Here is an 18401-nt window from a genome sequence, read left to right on the forward strand (position 1 = left end):
TAATATATTATATATTATACTATAATATATATTATACTATAATATATAATTGATTATATTTCATATGTAATATAATGTAATATAATGTAATATAATATAATATAAAAATATCCAAAATAAAACTTAATATACAAAAATTATATGTAAAATATCTTTTAAAAATATATTTAAGAAATTTATTCTGTAGTATATATATTACATATATAATGTATATAATACATATAATGTATAATAAATTTCTTAAATATATTTATTATGTATTTTATCAATATACATATAGTTACTATAAATATAATATACGAATAGTATATTTTATATTTTTTATTAAGTATAAAAATATTTATGAATAAATATTTTCTATATTATATATAATGTATAAATATATAAGTATTATATATAATATAATATATCTAATATATATTATATATAATTAATGTATTAAATGCCTTTTATTAAATATATTTCTTTTGTATTTTATTATGATAAATTTAGTTCATACAAATGTAATAATACGAATATAAATATAGCATCTATAGAATATTCTGTGTATATTTCCACTCTGTGCCTGCTGTTGCAGAGTCATTTCGCAGTAAAAGCAAACCCAGAGCCGCTGTTTTGTCTTGGCAGCACTTTGACTTCCCGCTGCCCAGCCCCCTGCACGTGTTTGAGATGCTGGTGATCCCGGAGCAGGAGTACCCCATGGTGTGCGTGGCCATCTCCCGCGGCAGCGAGCCCGGCCAGGTGGTGCACTTCGAGACAATCAACCTCAACTCTGCCTCCTCCTGGTTCACCGAGATCGGGGCAGGTGAGCCCTGGCTCCCTCCTCGGGTGCTGTGCCACCTGGGCATGGTGGGAGTTCCTTCCTTGGAGGGCTTTGGTACCTGGGGATGGTGGGAGTTCCTTCCTTGGAGGGCTTTAGAAACTTGGGAGTGCTGGGAATTCCCTCCTTGGAGGGCTTTGGTGCCTGGGAGTGCTGGGAATTCCTTCCTTGGAGGGCTTTGGGAAACCTGGGAATGCTGGAATTCCTTCCTTGGAGTGCTTTGGGAAACCTGGGAGTGCTGGGAATTCCCTCCTTGGAGGGCTTTGGGAAACCTGGGAGTGCTGGGAATTCCCTCCTTGGAGGGCTTTGGGACCTGGGAGTGCTGGGAATTCCTTCCTTGGAGGGCTTTGGTGCCTGGGAGTGCTGGGAATTCCTTCCTTGGAGGGCTTTGGAAAGCCCTGAGCATTGGCAGCTTCTCTGCCTGGGGCAGGTGGGAGCTGATCCCACATGGAGAGGGACTGGGGACAAGGGATGGAGGGACAGGAGCCAGGGAATGGCTCCCAGTGCCAGAGGGCAGGGATGGGTGGGAGATTGGGAATTGGGAATTCCTGGCTGGGCTGGAATTGCCAGAGCAGCTGTGGCTGCCCCTGGATCCCTGGCAGTGCCCAAGGCCAGGCTGGACATTGGGACACCCTGGGACAGTGGGAGGTGTCTCTGCCATGGCAGGGATGGGATTTAAGGTTATTTCCAATCCCAGTTATTCTGTAAATCCCCAATTCTCCGTTGTGCTGACCTGCCCCACATCAGTACAAACTGTCCTTACAAAAAAATCTTTTATTTTCTAAATTCCCTTAAACATCAGTCAGACCCTGCTGGTTGGGTTCTCCTTTGTGGTTCCAAGCTCCTTCCTGGGACCCTGCTCTTTGCCTTCCTTTCCTGCATAACAACTCCCAGAAATGGATTCTTGTCCATCCTCCAGCCCTTGGGGGAGGGTTGTTATCTTCAGCAAAGATTTGGGTTATTTTTAAGACCTGGTTGATATTTTGCAGCTGCTTTTCTCCCTTGCCTTTGTTGGATGTCCATTTTTACCTTTAAATATTGCTTTTTAGCAGCTGGAGGAACAACTTCATTAGTAAAAACTAGAAAAAAAATCTCTTAAACTAGTTTATTATCATCACAAAAATCTTTCCAGATGTGGATTTATGGGAAAAGAGTGGGGTTTTAGGAATTCAAAGTCCTTTTGATTGTTGTGGTGCCTCTCTATGGAGGAAGCTGTGCTGAACCATAGCATAAAATGTGTGTTTTATCCAGTAAAAGTTGTGTTTTCCTGTTAAATACCTGCTTTAAACAGAGAGCTTTGTGCTCCTCCCAAAACATTCTGTGAGCCTCTAAAAATCAGAATAACAAAGATAAAAACCAAATCAGACTAAGAAGAGCAGAGTGAAAAGAGCTTGTGGGGGAGCAGAGTCTCTTGATGTGATATAAAATATAAAATAGTGATATAAAATATAAAATAATCTGTTTTTTTCCCCAGGCAATCAGCAGTTGGATGCCATTCATGTGACACAGCTGGAGAGAGACACTGTCCTGGTCTGCCTGGACAGTGAGTAACACAAAATTCCCTTGGCTAACTCACCACACCTCGTGCAGAGCTTGGGTTGCCACAGTTGTTGATTTGAACTTCACCACGAGTTTGTTTTTTTTCTTTTTCCTCCCTACATTATTAATTTGTGTTGTAATATTTCCATAAAGATAGATTGGATAAGTGGGATTTAATTCTGGATTTTGTAATTCCACTTTGTCTCTTCATGTGTGCGTCAGTCTGTCAGTGTAAAACCACCCCGGGTGTTACAGATATTTATTTTGTATTTACTTTGAGACAAAGATGCTCTTGGGTTCATTTTAGCAAATGCTGTAGATGTTAAATTTGGAAATTTTTTTGTGCCTAAAAGATTAAATTTGTATTTTACAATTAAATCCTGCAGTGGGTTTTAATGCTGATTTTTCTCTTTCTCTTGAGAATTTGTGAAAATAGTGAATTTACAAGGGAAATTGAAGTCAAGCAAGAAGTTGGCTTCTGAGCTGAGCTTTGATTTCTGCATCGAGTCAGTGGGTGAGTGATTTGCTGCTCTGGGGTCTCTCAGGGGTTTCAGAACTCACTCCTGAAAGCCTGACTGCTTTCTGGTCATTTCCATAGCAATGAAACAAAATTTGGGCAGGACAAGTGGTTTAGTAATACATAAATCTGGGTTAGCCTTCTAAAAGTTAAGATTTTATTTCAAGTAATGGCACATCCATTTTTTTCATAGTCGAGGTAATAATATTTGAATCAAATTCTCAAGCTGCTGTCTTTAGACTGGGACAGGAGGTTTTTTTAAATTGTAGTTGTCAAACAAGAATTTCTGCTGTCATAAACTCTGAGAATCACAGAATTAAATCACTCAGAGCTGGCAGCTCTGTGCTCTCTCCATCCCTGAATGGAAAACTCTCATTTTCCATCATTCATCTGTTTGGAAATGAGTGTAATAATTCAGGTGATGTGTCATTTCCAGCAGCCCACATGCTTTGCTTGGCACTGTTTGTTTTTACACTTCCTGAGGGGTTCCCCAGAGGCTCTGGGAAAACAGGGCTGGAGGGAATGGGGTGTGATGTGTCCCTCCTTTGCAGTGTGCCTTCAGGACAGCGTGCTGGCCTTCTGGAAACACGGCATGCAGGGCAAGAGCTTCAAGTCAGATGAGGTAAGTGATCTCCAGTTTAATTCCAGTTTAATTCCTCCTGTTCCTTATTTACTGGATTTTTTGCTTTTTCTCTCTGATGCCTTGTGCAGGCTGCCCTAGAGCAGAGGCTGGATGGAGCTCCAGAATAAAGCAGGGATTTATTCAAAGCATCTCCTCCATGCATCCACCTTGGGCAGCACCAGAGCCCAGCCAGGGCTGCACCCAAGATGAACCAAAATGGTCCCAAAATGCACGGCCGGGCACGGGCTCTGTCCCTGGGATCAGCTCTGCTCCATTTGCACCTTGCAGTTCATTGTCCCATTCCAGCTTTAGCCCAGGCAGTCCCACCCTGCTTGTTTTTCTCTCTCCAGCCCACGGGGTTTGTGCTCCTGGGCTGAGATTTGGGTCATTTGTCCTTGGTGCCCAGCTGGAGCAGGAATTGTTTTGTCTCCCTGCTCTGTGCTCAGAGCTCACCATCCCCTGATATGGAGCCCAGACCCTCACACTAAAGCAGCACAGAATGGGAAAAATACAAAATCTAAAACCTGAGGCATCATCTCTGCTTCCCAAATGAGAATGCTCTCATGCCACAATGCTTAACATAAATTTATCCATTTCAGTCCTGTACTTTGCATTAAAATGCATTTGAATGTTTCCTTTCTTCCAACTCAGACCAATAAATGTCCTTGCGCTGCTGAAATGGATCTGAATATCTGCATTTTTCTGCAGGTGACCCAGGAGATATCTGATGAAACCAGGGTTTTCCGCCTGCTGGGCTCAGACAGGTAATCCCCCTGCAGAAACACAAACCTTTTGTTTTATTTAAAGCAGCTTTTCTAGTTCCCAGCTGGGCCTGGCTTCCAGCCCAGCCCAGCTCTGTCTGTGGGCACCAGGTGTCAGGGAGAGAGAGAGGAGAGATGCTCTGGGCCTGCAGGCTGCCCAGTGCACTTCTGGAAAAGCCTGCTCCTGGTTTTGGACTGTCCTGGTGAGCTGGGAATTACCCTGGCTGGTCTGGAAGTAACAGACTCAGGTTTTAGTCCCAGTGATCCAAATCCACACATTTTCCATAAGATCCAGCTGATCCCTTCCAGCTGCACAGGTGGGGAGAGGTGCAGCTGTCCCCAGGCTTGCACCCTGAGCCCCAGCTTGGACCTGTTCCCTTGTGGATTCTCAGCCAGCCAGGGGGATAAATGTAGGAATGGACAGGGATGAGCCCAGCAATCACTTCAGCCACAGAATCCCACACTGGTTTGGGTTGGGGAGGGACCCTAAAGCTCTTCTTGTTCCACCTCCCACTAGCCCAGGTGGCTCAGAGCCTTGAACACCTCCTGCTTCAAACCCCTGATGCTCTGCTCCCTCATCTGCCCTTGGAAGTGCCAGACCCTTTGGTTTGTATTTTCCATCTCTGTACAAATGGAGCAGGAGTTTTCCTGCCATTCCAGATCTCCTTTTTACCTTGGATCACTCCAGAACTGCTGGGGTGCAGAGGTGAGGATCAGGGACAGAGGCTGTTCAGAGACTTCATTTGGAAGCTCCTTGAGGAAAACAAAAAGCAGAGACAAGTTTTAATCCCAAAAACAACAGGAACCTGTGAAGAGAAATCTCAGCATTTGGGAGGGAGAGGGGAGCTCAAAGTGTGCCACAGTGTGCCAAGACAGGGGGAGAATCATTGTCCAGACAGGAACATGATCCAGCAGGGCAAGGGCAGAGATGGGTTTCAGTGATCCCTGGGAACCCATGAGGTGATAAATATTTAGGAGAGAGAATTGTTGAGGTTGCTTATCAGAAGATGTAGGAGGGGTAGATATTTGGGCTGCAGATGATGGGATCATGGAATTACAGAATGGATTGGGTTGGAAGGGACCTTTAAAATCATCCAGTTCCAACCCTTCCACTGTATCTTGTCCTTGAGTGTTGTTACCAGAAATGATGCTGGAAAATGAGAGAGCTGGTTAAAGAATGAAGCACCCAAGATATCTGGGACAACCTCTGTCTCCAACCTGTAGAAACCTCTGAGTTTCCTCCTCAGGAGTTACATCAGAACCAATTTTTGCCCCTAACTGTGGATCCCGTTTGTGTTTGGTTGCAGAGTGGTTGTGCTGGAGAGCAGACCCACAGAAAACCCCACAGCTCACAGCAACCTCTACATCCTGGCTGGACATGAGAACAGCTACTGAGCAGCCCCCAGCCCAGCCCCAGAGGGAGCTGGCACCCAGGAGCAGCAGCAAACCAGGACTTGGCTGCTCCTTGTCTGGCACCCGAGCTGTGCTGGCCTTGGGGTGGGAATCAATCCATTTTTGCAGCTGGGAACAGCTGGTTCTGTCTCTTGCCACTGTGTGGTTGGTTATGTCGAGTTTGCTTAATAAAAGCTGAGATAAAGAGCCCTTTACTCGTTAGTTCTAGGGAAACAGAGCCTTGAAACGTGTTCTGCAGTAAAGGTGCCATAAACTGTTAAATATTCCCCTTCCCTTGGGTTTTCCTTTTATTCTGTAGATACAGATCTAGTGCTGGTTGTTGCCCTCTTTTATACTGAGTCTTATTCTTAATAAAACAAAGATTTGTGTAGGAAGTGAAAATATCTGCAAAGCTTTTTGGTTTTAAATCTGCCATTGGGTATGGCTTTGTATAATAGACTATTTAATCCTTATTTATTAATCTGCTGCTAGGATGGGGTAATGTCTAACTTTTAGCAAAGGAAGGTTGCAGAGCAGCTTACTTTTTTTTTTTTTTTTTTTTTTTTTTTTTTTTTTTTTTTTTTTTACAATTGTATAAAGATTTGATTATTCTTTTTCCTTGTAGGGATGTAGTGCATTACTGAGGGGTGTGTTACCATGTTGGGTGATCATGTAAAAAAATGCAGTTTTGTACAACAAAGTATTTTGTACTGATTTTTCTGCCTGCAGAATTGCCATAAAAGGGATTTTCTTACTTCCTAGACGTAGGGTGTGTGTACACAAAGTAGAATATTGATATCAGACCTGTTGCTCTTGGGTGCCTGTGTACAATATCCACGTGTGTGTGCGTGTGCATGTGTGTGAAGTTGCCTGGCAGTGTGTATTTTTTATATATATATTTATACATATATATATAAAAATGTACAAAACTTATATGCTTTATTTTCATAAATTAGGGATAAGCCTTGTGACATGAAGTGGAAATTGTAGCAGGTCATCATCCTTAATGAATGAAAGTATCATGTATCCAAGTGGCCACGACGTGTGGTTTATTTATGCTGCTGCAGAGGGGAGCTGGAGCCACAGCTGAGGCTGAGCAGCTTTGCAGCTGCCGTGCTTTGGGGATGGCTGCTGCCCCAGCTGGGAGTATAAATAAACATGATAAGAACCATATTCTGTATCCAAGCTTTGATCACTTTCTGGTCACCTGCATTTTTTTTTCCTTTCTCTTTTCTCCATTGAAGAGTCGCATTGGTTCCTTTTGTCTTCCTCCTCATTAATTAAAATTCCTGAGGTACCATTCAATATAGACTGACTCCAGGAGAGATCTGGTTTTACTACCTCACATTACCTGCTGGCTTTGATGTGAACACTCCTGGGCAGGTGCAGAATTCCAGTGCTCACAAACATTGGAATTGAAAGGTTTTTTTAATGAAATGCCTGTTCAGCTCCTGAGATCTGCTGCCTAGGAAGGGGAGGCTGGAATCCCCAGGTCATTTGAGCAGAGCAGGAAAGGTGTGTGAGAGCTGGGAGTGCTTTGGTGCTGTGTTGGCATCCAGCTCCCTGATCCATAATTCAGCAGGGAGGAATTGTCTGGGCCCACGGGATGGCTCAGGGACATCTCCTTACTCAGGACAGCTGCAAGGTGGGAAGGTGCACAGGGGAAAACAGCCCTGCACACATTCAGCATTTTAGCCACTGTCATTCACAACTAATTCTTGCTGACTTGACATCCAAATCGAGTCAAGCTTTTCAGTTCTGACACTGTGTCAAAGCTTAATAAGTACTAAGTGTACAGAGGAAATTTATAAATCACTCCACAGAGCATGAAAAATGTGCTTTAGGGGTGCTCAGCTGGAATTGGAAATGTGCTTTAGGAGTGCTTAATTGGATCAGCAGTATTAAAAGCAGGACATGTGATTTTGGTCTTCTAAAAGAGTTATCTAGTTTTGAAATTACTTCTCCACAGGTAACAGTGACTGGCGATTAACCTCAAATGGTGCCTCTCCTGGTCTTTAAAATAAAAATTAAGGTGAAGTGAAGCACCAGGTGTAGATATTGTAGAGCAAATACTGTTTAATTTACCTCATTCACTACAGAAGGAAATTTCAGCTTCGTCTTTGAAAACACTTAAAGGAGATCTCTAAAAGACTAGAGAAACCTGTAAATAAAATCTGAATATTTATGGGGAATAACTGGAGTAAATAACTCTTAGGTCATGACACTGTCATGCAGGAATAACAAGCAGAAAGTATTTTTCTTTGACACGAATTGCTGATGTTTTGCTGGATCCTAAAGAATAAACTTAGGAAATTCCTTGTTTAATCAAACCTTTTTTAGCTGTTGAAGCATTTCTAATGGCATGTTGTGAAATGCTTAGTGCTGGTTTCATAGACAGTGGCATTTTTTGGCATGATGCTGTTTCCTAGTGTAAAACCTCACTTTTGTTCCATACCACAGAGCAGATTTGTGTGTTCCAGCCAGCCTCAGTGACTCTGATCAGTATAATTTGTGTTTGACTGTTTAATTTGGTCTGGTATTGTTTGTACCTTTGTTTTTGTGGAATTTAAACCAGGTTTGAGAAAGCCTGACAGGGGGAGCTCGGGGGTGATGATCAAAACCTTGCTCAGCCCCTCCTTCCTTGCTCTGCATTTATCAAAATTTTAATTATTGGATGCACGAGGTCATGTACCCAACTTGAAAGCCTTAAAACAGGCTCCCAGAGCTCTTGGAAGTACAAACAGCATAGGAAGAGCAGTCTGTGGATTCATCTCTTTGGATTTCCTCACCAAATTCCTTGCAAGTGAAAACACAGCTGGAATTGTGCTGACATCTCTAAAGAAGACAGGTACAACGCATCAGGGGAGCCACGGTGTCTCTGGATGGAAAGGACCAGACTGGGAGACTCTGAAATGTGCTTTTTTTTACCTTGTTTAGTCCTTAGGTGTAACTGAGACTCGTAACTGCACTCGTTCAGTTTGTGTAACCAGGCTTTGTTCCACGGGAATTTCTGTTGCAGTTCAGTCTATGCCAAATAAACTGCTTTATTTGATCTGTGCCCTGGTGACTCTGGTGACAATGCCTTGCTCAGAGGGCTCTGGGCAGGATCCAGCCAGCCCCAGGTTTGTGGCTGCTGTGGGAAGGGCCTGGTGCCACTGATCCCTGTCCTGCAGACTGCAGGGAGCCAGCAGCAGCTCCGGGGACAGCACAGGAGGGGAAATCACAGAGCGGGGACAAATAATTCCCACAGGGACAAATAATTCCCACAGGGACACATTATCCCAGCCCAGTCACCTGGGAGCACAAGGAACCACTCAGGAGCTGTTTGGCTGGAAAAGCAGAGGCTCCTGCCTTGTGCCTGGGGAGAGAGCAGGGGCTGGTGGGCTCCAAAGGGCTGCTCAGAGTAGGAAAACACGCAGCTCAGGACCTAGAGCAGTTTACTCCTTGTGTAAACACACAATTGGGGTTTGCTGCAGGTGCTTCGGGTGCTCTACCTGTATCCCAGATCTTCAGGGATCTGCTGAGATAGAGAGAAAAGGAGGTTGAAAAAAGTAATGAAAGTGGCTTTGGACAACACAAGTGCCAGTTACTGGGAGTTACATTTATAAATAAATACTTATAAATAAAATAAATTATAAATAATTTCTATTAATTATAAATATTTATATCTTTCCCCACTAAATATATAAATATATAAATATAAATGAATATTCCTCCTCTGCAGGAGATGGTTAACTCTGGGAGGGGGTCAGTCTTGGCAGTTGGAATGTGAGGACTGCACATCCCTGGTGAATGTGGCTTGGGAGGAAAAATAATTAGTGAATCTTAATTCTGAGTTGGGAAGCACCTCAGGAAAGGATTGGGGAGGGAGGGAGGAGGCATGAGATGGAGTGGGGTGCCCATATTCATATTCAGATCTAATATTGAAAGCAATTATCACAAAAGGTCGCCTTGGTGGGGGGATGAGGAGAGGGAAGAGGATCCAGGGACCCAGCTGCGTGCTCCAGGAGAGAGAACAGGATGGTCAGGGATGGAAAGCTCGTCCGAAGGAAGGCTCTGGCAGCTCGCAGGAGCCCGTTCAGTGGCAGAGAGCTGAGATAATGGAACCGTGCCGAGGGAAGATGTTCCAGGGGAACCTCCAGGAGCCAGAGGGAAGTGCGGGCGCTGCCCGAGGCTGGCAGAGCCTGTGTGAGGATGTTCCCTCTTCCAACCCTGCAGGAAAACGGAGTCCAACCTAGCGATGCTCTGGGAAGGCAGAGAGAGGCAAAGACAACATGATCATAACAGGATGGTTGGAGCTGGGAGGTCTTTAAGGTCCCTTCCCACCCAGTCCATGAGTGGTTCTGTAACGCCACGAACACAGGGCAAGAAGCCCGGGGGGATCGTGAGGCGCGGAGCCAGAGCGCGGCCCCGGCAGCGGCCATGGAGGTGCCCGCTCTCCCTCCCTTCCCCCGGGACCGCCCCGGCCCTGGCGGTGTCCCCGGGGCGGTTCCTGGGGCCGTGCCCGCCGGGGAGGCTCCCCCGCCCGGGGCCCGCCCCGGCTCCAGCTCCGCTCCGAGGCGGCGGCGGCGGAGCGCGGCGGGGCCGCCCGGCTATGGAGCGCTACGAGAAGCTGGGCAAGGTCGGCGAGGGCTCCTACGGCGTCGTGTTCAAGTGCCGCAACAAGGACACGGGGCAGATTGTGGCCATCAAGAAGTTCCTGGAGTCCGAGGAGGACCCGGTGATCCGGAAGATCGCCCTGAGGGAGATCCGCATGCTCAAGGTGGGCGGACGCGGCGGGACGGACCCCTCTGGGCTGTGCCCGCCATGGCGAGCCCCGGCGGGGAGCGGCCAGCCCTGAGGGAGCTGCCGGGGACGGTCTGAGGGCTCAGGGTGTGAGGACATCCATGAAGGGACATTGTGAGGCTACAAGGTGTGAGGACAGCGAGGAGGGGACAGAACGTCACGAGGGGACGGGGCGTCGTGAGGGGACGGGGTGTGAGGGCAGCCATGAAGAGCCGGGGCATGAGGGCATGTGTGAGGTGATGGGGGAAGCAAAGAGACGGGTGTGAAGGAGCGCCATGAAGTGCCCAGGTCAGTCGGTTCCTCTGGAAGAAAGCCATTGCCAGGGAATGTCAGACCCTCTTGTCCGGGGATGGCGGTGCCGGGTGATCCTGGCCAGCCCAGCAGGAGCAGGTGGGAGCCGAGGCGCGGCCATGAGCAGCCGCCGGGCTTTGCAGGAGCAGCATCAGCGCAGTCACGGTGTGCCCTGCACAGAGGGAGCGAGCCAGGCTCTGTCCCCATGGAGCCAGCGGTGTCCTGGCCCATGTGGGCACAGCTCTGCCCTTGGTGTGTGCCACAGACCCCTCTGCGCCCGCGAGATTCCCCAGAACTGTTGGAGCCAATATAAAACACATGGGCAAAAAGCGAGGTTAGGCTGAATGAGCAGGGGGCAGCCAGGGGACGCAGCTCTGCCTGCTCCACAATTGATAAATCTGCCCCAGCTCCTCCTTCAAACGCCCTTTCTGAGCCCCTGGATGTGCAGGATCCAGCTGTGGATTGAATGCCAGGGGCTGTGCAGGGTTGGATATTCCACATGGAAATGACAGCAGAACCGGCACCAGTGAGCCTTGTCCTTGCTGATCCTTTCCTGACCTCTCTGTGAGCACTCATCCTCACACAGAAAGGGGTTACTCCTTCAGCCTCTGCCTTCATTTTCCCCATTAAATAAAGGCACGGGAGCATCTGCAGTGAGTCACACCCCAGGTCTCTCCAGCATGGAGAGACCCAGGAGAAAGGGGGAGAGGATTGGGTAAAAGTTTCCTTTCACACTCCCAGTTTCTGGGCCAGGATTCTGCAGCAAGGGCTGTGCCTGTTGCTGCATCCATCTGCAGACTTTTGGGACTCTGTCCCATCTCTTTGGAACTTGTGTGTTCATTTGGTCTCCATAGTGTCCTGAGGCTTTAGGAATGTGTTGTGTGAAAAAAAAATATTTCCTTTTCTTTCTCAAGTTACAAACTTGCTGCTGGGTGATGGCACACAGTACCCTCAGCTTTGTGATCCAAGAAATGGGAAGTGTCCCCTTTGCACTTTTTCCTGGGTGCTCATGATTTGCACACCTGCTATCCTAGGAAAGCAATAATCTAGGAAAAAGCATAATTATTTTTCCGTTACATTTTGGAAGAAGCAACCAAAGTTTTTCTCCTATCCAAAGTAAACACAGGACATGTAGCTATATTATTTCAGTGAATAATGCTAGATTTACATTAAGGTTTAAATGATATTAAACATCTGAAAAGGAAAATAATCATGGCAGAAGTCCCTTGTAAAGCAGCTGGGAGCTGCATCATCCTTGAGGATCCAGAGCCACCACAGCCAGGCGCAGCAGGATCTGTGTTGATCACTGTTGACTTTAACAAGTGCAGACCTGCTTGACTCTTTTCAGCTTTTTCTCTGCAAATAGTGACTGTTTGTTCCTTGCTTGGGCAACTCCTGTTTGTCAGAGATGGAGTGAGATTGTGTTTCATCAGTAGAAAATTGCAGGCCTGATAAATCATTTTTCTGCCCAGCAAACACCTTGCAGACCAAGGGATTTTTGTGGCCAGGAGCCAAGGGACGTGGAGTGGGAGTTTGCAGACTCCTGAAACCATGGAATCCCAGGATGGTTTGGGTTGGAAGGGATTGTAAAAATAATCTCATTCTACCCCCTGCCATGGCAGGGCCGCCTTCCATCATCCCAGGCTGCTCCAAGCCCCGTCCAGCCTGGCCTTGGGCACTGCCAGGGATCCAGGGGCAGCCACAGCTGCTCTGGGCACCTGTGCCAGGGCCTGCCCACCCTCCCAGCCAGGAATCCCATCCCAATATCCAAGGACAAGGGGGACATTGGGGCTTCCCAGTGCCAGAGGGCAAGGACAGATGGAGCACTGGGCAGAGCTTGCTGCCCACCCATTGAGGTCAGCTCCCAAAATAAATACACAGAGACTGAGCTGTAGGTGAGCTGTGCCTGTAGAAAGGGTTCAGCTGAAGGAACTGTGACCCTGCAGGACAGATCCGTCCCCCACCCCTTCCCCCTGTGCAGTCCTGACCAGCCCACCCCCCGTGTGTTGCAGCGACTCAAACACCCGAACCTGGTGAGGCTGCTCGAGGTGTTCCGGAGGAAGCGGCGGCTGCACCTGGTGCTGGAGTACTGCGAGCACACCGTGCTGCAGGAGCTGGGCCGGCACCCCCGCGGGTGAGTGAGGGCACAGGGGCTGTCCCGGGGCTGGCAGAGCCATTGCAGAAATTACTGTGAGGGCACAGGGGCTGCCCCGCTGCTGCCCCGGGGCTGGCAGAGCCATTGCAGTAATTACTGTGAGGGCACAGGGGCTGCCCCGCTGCTGCCCCGGGGCTGGCAGAGCCATTGCAGTAATTACAGGACAGGTTCCTTCTCGGGAAGTTGAAGTTTATTGCCGCCCCGAGACACGTGAACAGTCTCTGTTTCGGCCTGCACATTTAAAGAATGAGTTGGAGTTCTTCTTCATTTCTCAGTCTCAGAGTTGTTTATTGTTTCTTATCTATAAAAATGTTTCTCCTGCCCTGCCGAGGTCCGTGCAGCAGGACAGTTCCAGGCACTGTGCCTGCCCCCAGGGCAGTGTTCTGTCTTTATACTACAAACTGCATATAACATGTTTACAATTACTTTCCAATGCCCATCACCTACGTTAGACAGTGAGCTTCTACTCTAAACCAATCTGTGAGTGCCAACATCACAGCGACCCAGGGCTGGGACAGATTGTGTCATTGTGTCATTGTGTCATTGTGTCCTGCTCCTTTGGAGGGCTCCGGCTGCCAGGGGAGCAGCAAACCAGGGCTGGTGAACACATTGTGTCACTGTGTCATTGTGTCACTGTGTCATTGTGTCCTGCTCCTTTGGAGGGCTCTGGCTGCCAGGGGAGCAGCAAACCGGGGCTGGTGAACACATTGTGTCATTGTGTCATTGTGTCACTGTGTCATTGTGTCCTGCTCCTTTGGAGGGCTCTGGCTGCGAGGGGAGCAGCAAACCGGGGCTGGTGAACACATTGTGTCCTGCTCCTGCCACTGCTGCCATCGCTGCGGGCACTGGGCACCCAAACACAGGATCAGGGACTTGCAGAATCCTTTGGGTGGGAAAAGCCTTCTGAGAGCATCGAGTCCACCTGTTAGTGCAGCACTGCTGTGTTCACCACTAAACCACTGTCCCCAAGTGCCACATGTACAGTTCTGAGCCCTTCAGAGTGAGGAGTAATTCCAAAGAGCTGGGCCTGCACCTCTCAGCAAAACTTGCAGTTTTTGGGGTTTTTTTTGCTCTCTGCAAAACTCCTCTTCAAGCAGGTGTTTGCACCAAGTGTGAGCTCCACGCAGGGTTTGTTCTGTCCACACCTTGTAAGTGCCACTCCCTCTGTCCCTGATTATCCAGGTGCCTTGGTGCTGGGGAAATGCTAAAGCAGAGTCCATAAATCCTTTCACAGGCCTGGGGCTGTGAGTTTGCTGCAGCACGGGGGGTTGAGTAAACAAGAGTTTTGTTATTTACTCCCTTTCTCGGGGAGAAAGGAGCCTGCTGACAGCCTGTGACAAAGTGAGAGCTTTGTGAGCTGCCCAGCAGCTGGCACCCCCCTTTGAACCTGTTCCAGTGTGAACAGGGGATGGAAAACTCTCCTGAAGGAAATGTTTCCCATTTGCTGACTGTTGATCAGAACAACTCCAGTGTGGAGGAACATGTCACAGCTGGCTGCATGCTTTGTTTTCAGCTTTGCTGGGGCAGATGGTCAAGTCTTTTGTGGTCAGGTTAGGATGGGTGGGCATGGGCTGATTCCAGCTCATTTGACCAATTCCATCCCCTTTTTAGCTGTCACAGCAGCACTCCCATCATTCTGGGATGTTTCTGGAAGGAATCTCTGCTCACAGTGTCAGCAGAGTGTCACTGACCCACTGACAGCCAAGGGTGAAAGAAAAACTCAGGCTTGCACTGTTTTGGTTCAGTTTGGGGTAGTGTTTTTATTTATTATGAATCAGAAGCTTTTCAGCACTAAACATGTGAAATAAAATTGTGTTTGAGTTGGGAAACGCCAGGATTGTCGCTCCTGCCTTTGCTGGGGTTGCTGAAGATCCTTACACACAGCCAAGGAAGTTCAAGAGCTGTTGCCCAGTAACTGGAAGAAAGGAGAGGGGGCTGGCAAGAGTTTGCTGGCTGTGGGAGGGAAGGAGGGGGATCCAGACCAAGCAGAGCTTTGTGCTCTGCTCTCAGCACCCTTCCCTGGCCCATTTTTCACCTCTCCATGTGGACAAGCAGTGCCATGGCAGCATTCCATGTGTCTGTACCATGGAAACTGCAGCAGCTCCAGCCCTGAGAGGTGCTGAGGCAGAAACTCCTGTGGCATTTCAGGACTGGCAGGAATTGCAGGACAGGCTCTGAGATGGACTCACACACTTTGCTGTGGGGTCACAGTGGAGCCCTTGCTGGCTGTGACACTGGACCAGACACAAATCCTCTTCTCTTGTTGCACTGGCTGCCTTTGGAAGGGTTTCCTGACTTCCCTGATGGTTTTGCTCAGAGATCCCTGCACAATGTCAGCACTCATTTCCCCTGAAATATAAATTCATTATTAATGGCCAAAATAAAACTGTGGTTTTCCCAACAGGGTGCCAGAGTACCTGGTGAAGAGCATAACCTGGCAGACCCTGCAGGCTGTGAACTTCTGCCACAAACACAATGTGAGTCCCCTGAGCTGCACCAGAGATTGCTGGGACAGGGCCTTGGAGGAGAGAGGGGAGTTCTGGTGGCATTTTCCTGATTCCAGAGCTCCGTGGGATGGGGCCAGGTGGAATCTCCTGTTTTGAACAGGAAACATGTCTGAAATATTGGTGTGCACCCACATCTGACAGCCCTCACTGTCACACAGCCCCTTGGCTTGGCTCTCAGGGGGTGATTTGCTCCAAGGACCTCAGACCAGGCTCCAGGAGGAGTGGGAATGATCCTTGTGTGATTCCCTGGGCCCTGCACTGCTGCTGCCCTCAGGAACCTGCCCTCCCTGCTCATCAGCTGGAACCTGAGCAAACTGCAGCTGATTTCACAGAAAGTGCCTCACTTGACTGACATGGGGTAGAATCATGGCACCAGTGGAATGAAAAGATTTCAAAACTCAGACACAGTAAATCCTTTTTACTCCCTCCTCTGCTCTCTGTGCGTGTCAGATACGTCAGTGGGAACATTTTAAGAAGCAGGGAAAGAGAAGGAGCCTTTTGGAGAAGCTCTTTAACCAAACCTAGCTCTAATTGTCTTTATTTTTGTTCATCTGCCAACATCTGAGATTTAAGAGTGGGCAGGAGATGGCTCTGGAATGGGTGTTTTGTCTTTGCTGGGAGAATCACGTCCAGCTGAGCCACAGGAACTTGGCCACAGGTCTCTCCTGCTTCCAAGATTTGTTGGTTTGTGTCTTTTTTCTGTTCCCCTGCTCAGTCTGGAAGATTTAGTGGAGTTTGAGAGCAGAGGGAACAATGAGATGCTGCAGCCTGAGCTGTTGTAGATCACAGGTAGTGAGGTTTTGTTTTGGAGCCCCATGACAGTGGTTAATAAGCAGCATTTCAGTCCTCAGCAGGAGACACAATAATTTACCACAGCTTGGCAAGGAAAGTCCAAGGGGTTTGCTCTGAGGTGATGATGGGACAGGGACAACGTGAGTGAGACCCCAGTGAGCTGAGTAGAACAAAAGAAATAAAGGTTTTGTTAGTTTGACCAGCAGAAATTCTTTGCCAAGCCCAAATTTGGTTGTTGTGAAGGACAAGGTCACCTCCAAAGAATGACAGAATTGCTGATCTTCTCATCCAAGCCTTCCATCAGTCTGGCCCAGCTAGAACAGGCTGTTCAGAAACTTTTCCAGTCAGGATTTCAGTATCTCCAAGGCTGGAGGCTCCACAGACTCTGGACAATCTGTTTGGGTGTCTGGCCATGCCCTCAGTAGGAAAGATGAAATGAGCTGGTTAGGATTAAATGGGATTTCCTGAGTGCTCAGTCTGTGCCCATGGTGTGTCCTTTCAGTGCACCACCAAGAGCAGCCTGGCTCAGTCTCCTTTCCTCCTTCCCACCAGGTATTCCATGCACATCCAGAGTTCCACCTGGAGCCCTTTCTTGGTGGTCCCAGCTCCCCCATCCTCTCCCTGGATGTGACACCCCAGTCCCATGAATTTCAGTGGAGTGACATCCTCCCTCTCTGGGGTGTCCCACCTGTGCTGAGCAGAGCTCGTGCTGAGCTCTCTCAGGAAAATCTTTCAGCAGGAGCTTCCCAGGGGATGCAGAGCTGGGCCCTGCACAGAGCCTGTGCCCAAGGGTGGGCTGTGCCAGGTCACTGTCCTGCTGCTCAGAAACCCTTCAGCAGGCAGAGCTGCCTGCCACAGTGTGCGAGGGGGTCTGGCTGAATTTCTCTGAGGGTTAAATACTTCTAACCTTGCTGCTTTGTCTTCTTCCAGTGCATCCACCGGGACGTGAAGCCAGAGAACATCCTGATAACGAAGCACTCTGTCATCAAACTCTGTGACTTCGGATTTGCTCGAATACTGAGTGAGTGCTGCATTTATCTACCTGATATCTATCTACCTGCTGAATTTATCTATCTATCTTTATGTGCTGGGAGTGTGGGACGAGCCATCCCAGCCTCACCTGTGTCTGGCACACTGCAAATCCTGCTGTGTGGTAGCTGTGTGCTTCCCAGGGAAGCTCTGCTCAGGGCTGGGTAGAGATTCCTGAACCGTGCGGGGAGGGAGCCGGGACACAGCAGTGACATCTGCAAACAAAGGCGGTGACATCTGCAAACAAAGGCGGTGACATCTGCAAACAAACTGAGCTCCCTGCTGGGCCGCTGGGGGTGCTGGCACGGGGATGGATGGATGGATGGATGGGTGGAAGTCAGTCTTGGGAGCTGCCCAGCGTTGTTTGTGCAGGGCTGCAGACACAGCTGGACACCCTGGCAGGAAAAGCCCCTCTGGCTGCCTCTGCAAACAATGGTTCACATTTCCCGTTGTAAATAAACCCCCTGCTCTGGGGTTTTTTAGCTCCTCTTCAGACAAATCACATGGGTTCTGAGAAGTGCCCACTGGCCCTGCTGTGGAGCTGGGCAGATTTTCATCTGGAGGAAAACATGGTCTTGATTTTTACCAGATCCCGAGTGTGAAAAACACCAATCACTTGTTTTTAAAAGTTTAAAAGTTTAATAGTAATCAAATGGTGATAAAAATTGTAATACAATTAGCGTAATAATAATTTGGACAATTTGAATTAGGACAGTATGAGACAATAGAGACAAAGAGTTACAGACAGTCCGGGTACCTTTTCTGGGCAGCACGAGCCTGAAGATTAACCCTTAAAAGCAGCAGCCTGTTGCACATTCATACAGCTCATCCATGGTGCATAAATTCCATTCAAACACAGGGTTCTGGCTGGGCAGTGTCAGCTTCTTCCTCTGAATCCTGACAGCGCCTTTGAGGCAGGAAGAAGTTCATTTCTCCTGAGAATGGAGCAATAAATTCTCTTTCTCTGAAAGATTCAGGTGTCCTGTGGCTGCTATCTCAGTGCGAGTCCTTTCTTTAGAAAAAAAGTATCCTACATAGCATAGTTTGTATTTTAACATATTTTATAACCTAAAACTATATTTAACACAGCACTTAAGAGAATTAACACAGCATCCCTTTCTAACACAACACATATTCATTTGAATATTTGCAAAAAGCCAGTCATAAAATACACATTTTTCACACTGACAT

The 18401-nt window shown here is 48.0% G+C and overlaps 2 protein-coding genes across 8 annotated transcripts in view; both read left to right on the top strand.

The window, feature by feature from the left end:
* MAP4K5 (mitogen-activated protein kinase kinase kinase kinase 5) overlaps nt 1-8703 on the top strand; it is a 66100-nt gene extending 57397 nt beyond the window's left edge. Inside the window, exons 27-32 of the mRNA XM_058026458.1 lie at nt 628-805; nt 2295-2363; nt 2781-2873; nt 3428-3498; nt 4207-4262; nt 5567-8703. Coding sequence (XP_057882441.1) covers nt 628-805; nt 2295-2363; nt 2781-2873; nt 3428-3498; nt 4207-4262; nt 5567-5654 — 555 coding nt within the window. The 3' untranslated portion in view covers nt 5655-8703. The remainder of the gene's footprint in view (nt 1-627; nt 806-2294; nt 2364-2780; nt 2874-3427; nt 3499-4206; nt 4263-5566) is intronic.
* Nucleotides 8704-10242: 1539 nt separating this feature from the next.
* CDKL1 (cyclin dependent kinase like 1) overlaps nt 10243-18401 on the top strand; it is a 17745-nt gene continuing 9586 nt past the window's right edge. For 6 of the 7 annotated variants that reach the window (XR_009114585.1, XR_009114586.1, XR_009114587.1 and 3 more), the window contains exons 1-4: nt 10243-10413; nt 12740-12861; nt 15287-15359; nt 17112-17202. Coding sequence is in view for 4 of the 7 variants with exons in the window: in XM_058026452.1 (XP_057882435.1) it covers nt 10246-10413; nt 12740-12861; nt 15287-15359; nt 17112-17202 (454 nt within the window). In the remaining 3 variants the exon portion in view is untranslated. The remainder of the gene's footprint in view (nt 10414-12739; nt 12862-15286; nt 15360-17111; nt 17203-18401) is intronic. The other variant, XM_058026455.1, reaches the window with a different exon arrangement.

Source organism: Melospiza georgiana, chromosome 6, assembly GCF_028018845.1.
Source record: "Melospiza georgiana isolate bMelGeo1 chromosome 6, bMelGeo1.pri, whole genome shotgun sequence".
NCBI classification, from domain to species: domain Eukaryota; kingdom Metazoa; phylum Chordata; class Aves; order Passeriformes; family Passerellidae; genus Melospiza; species Melospiza georgiana.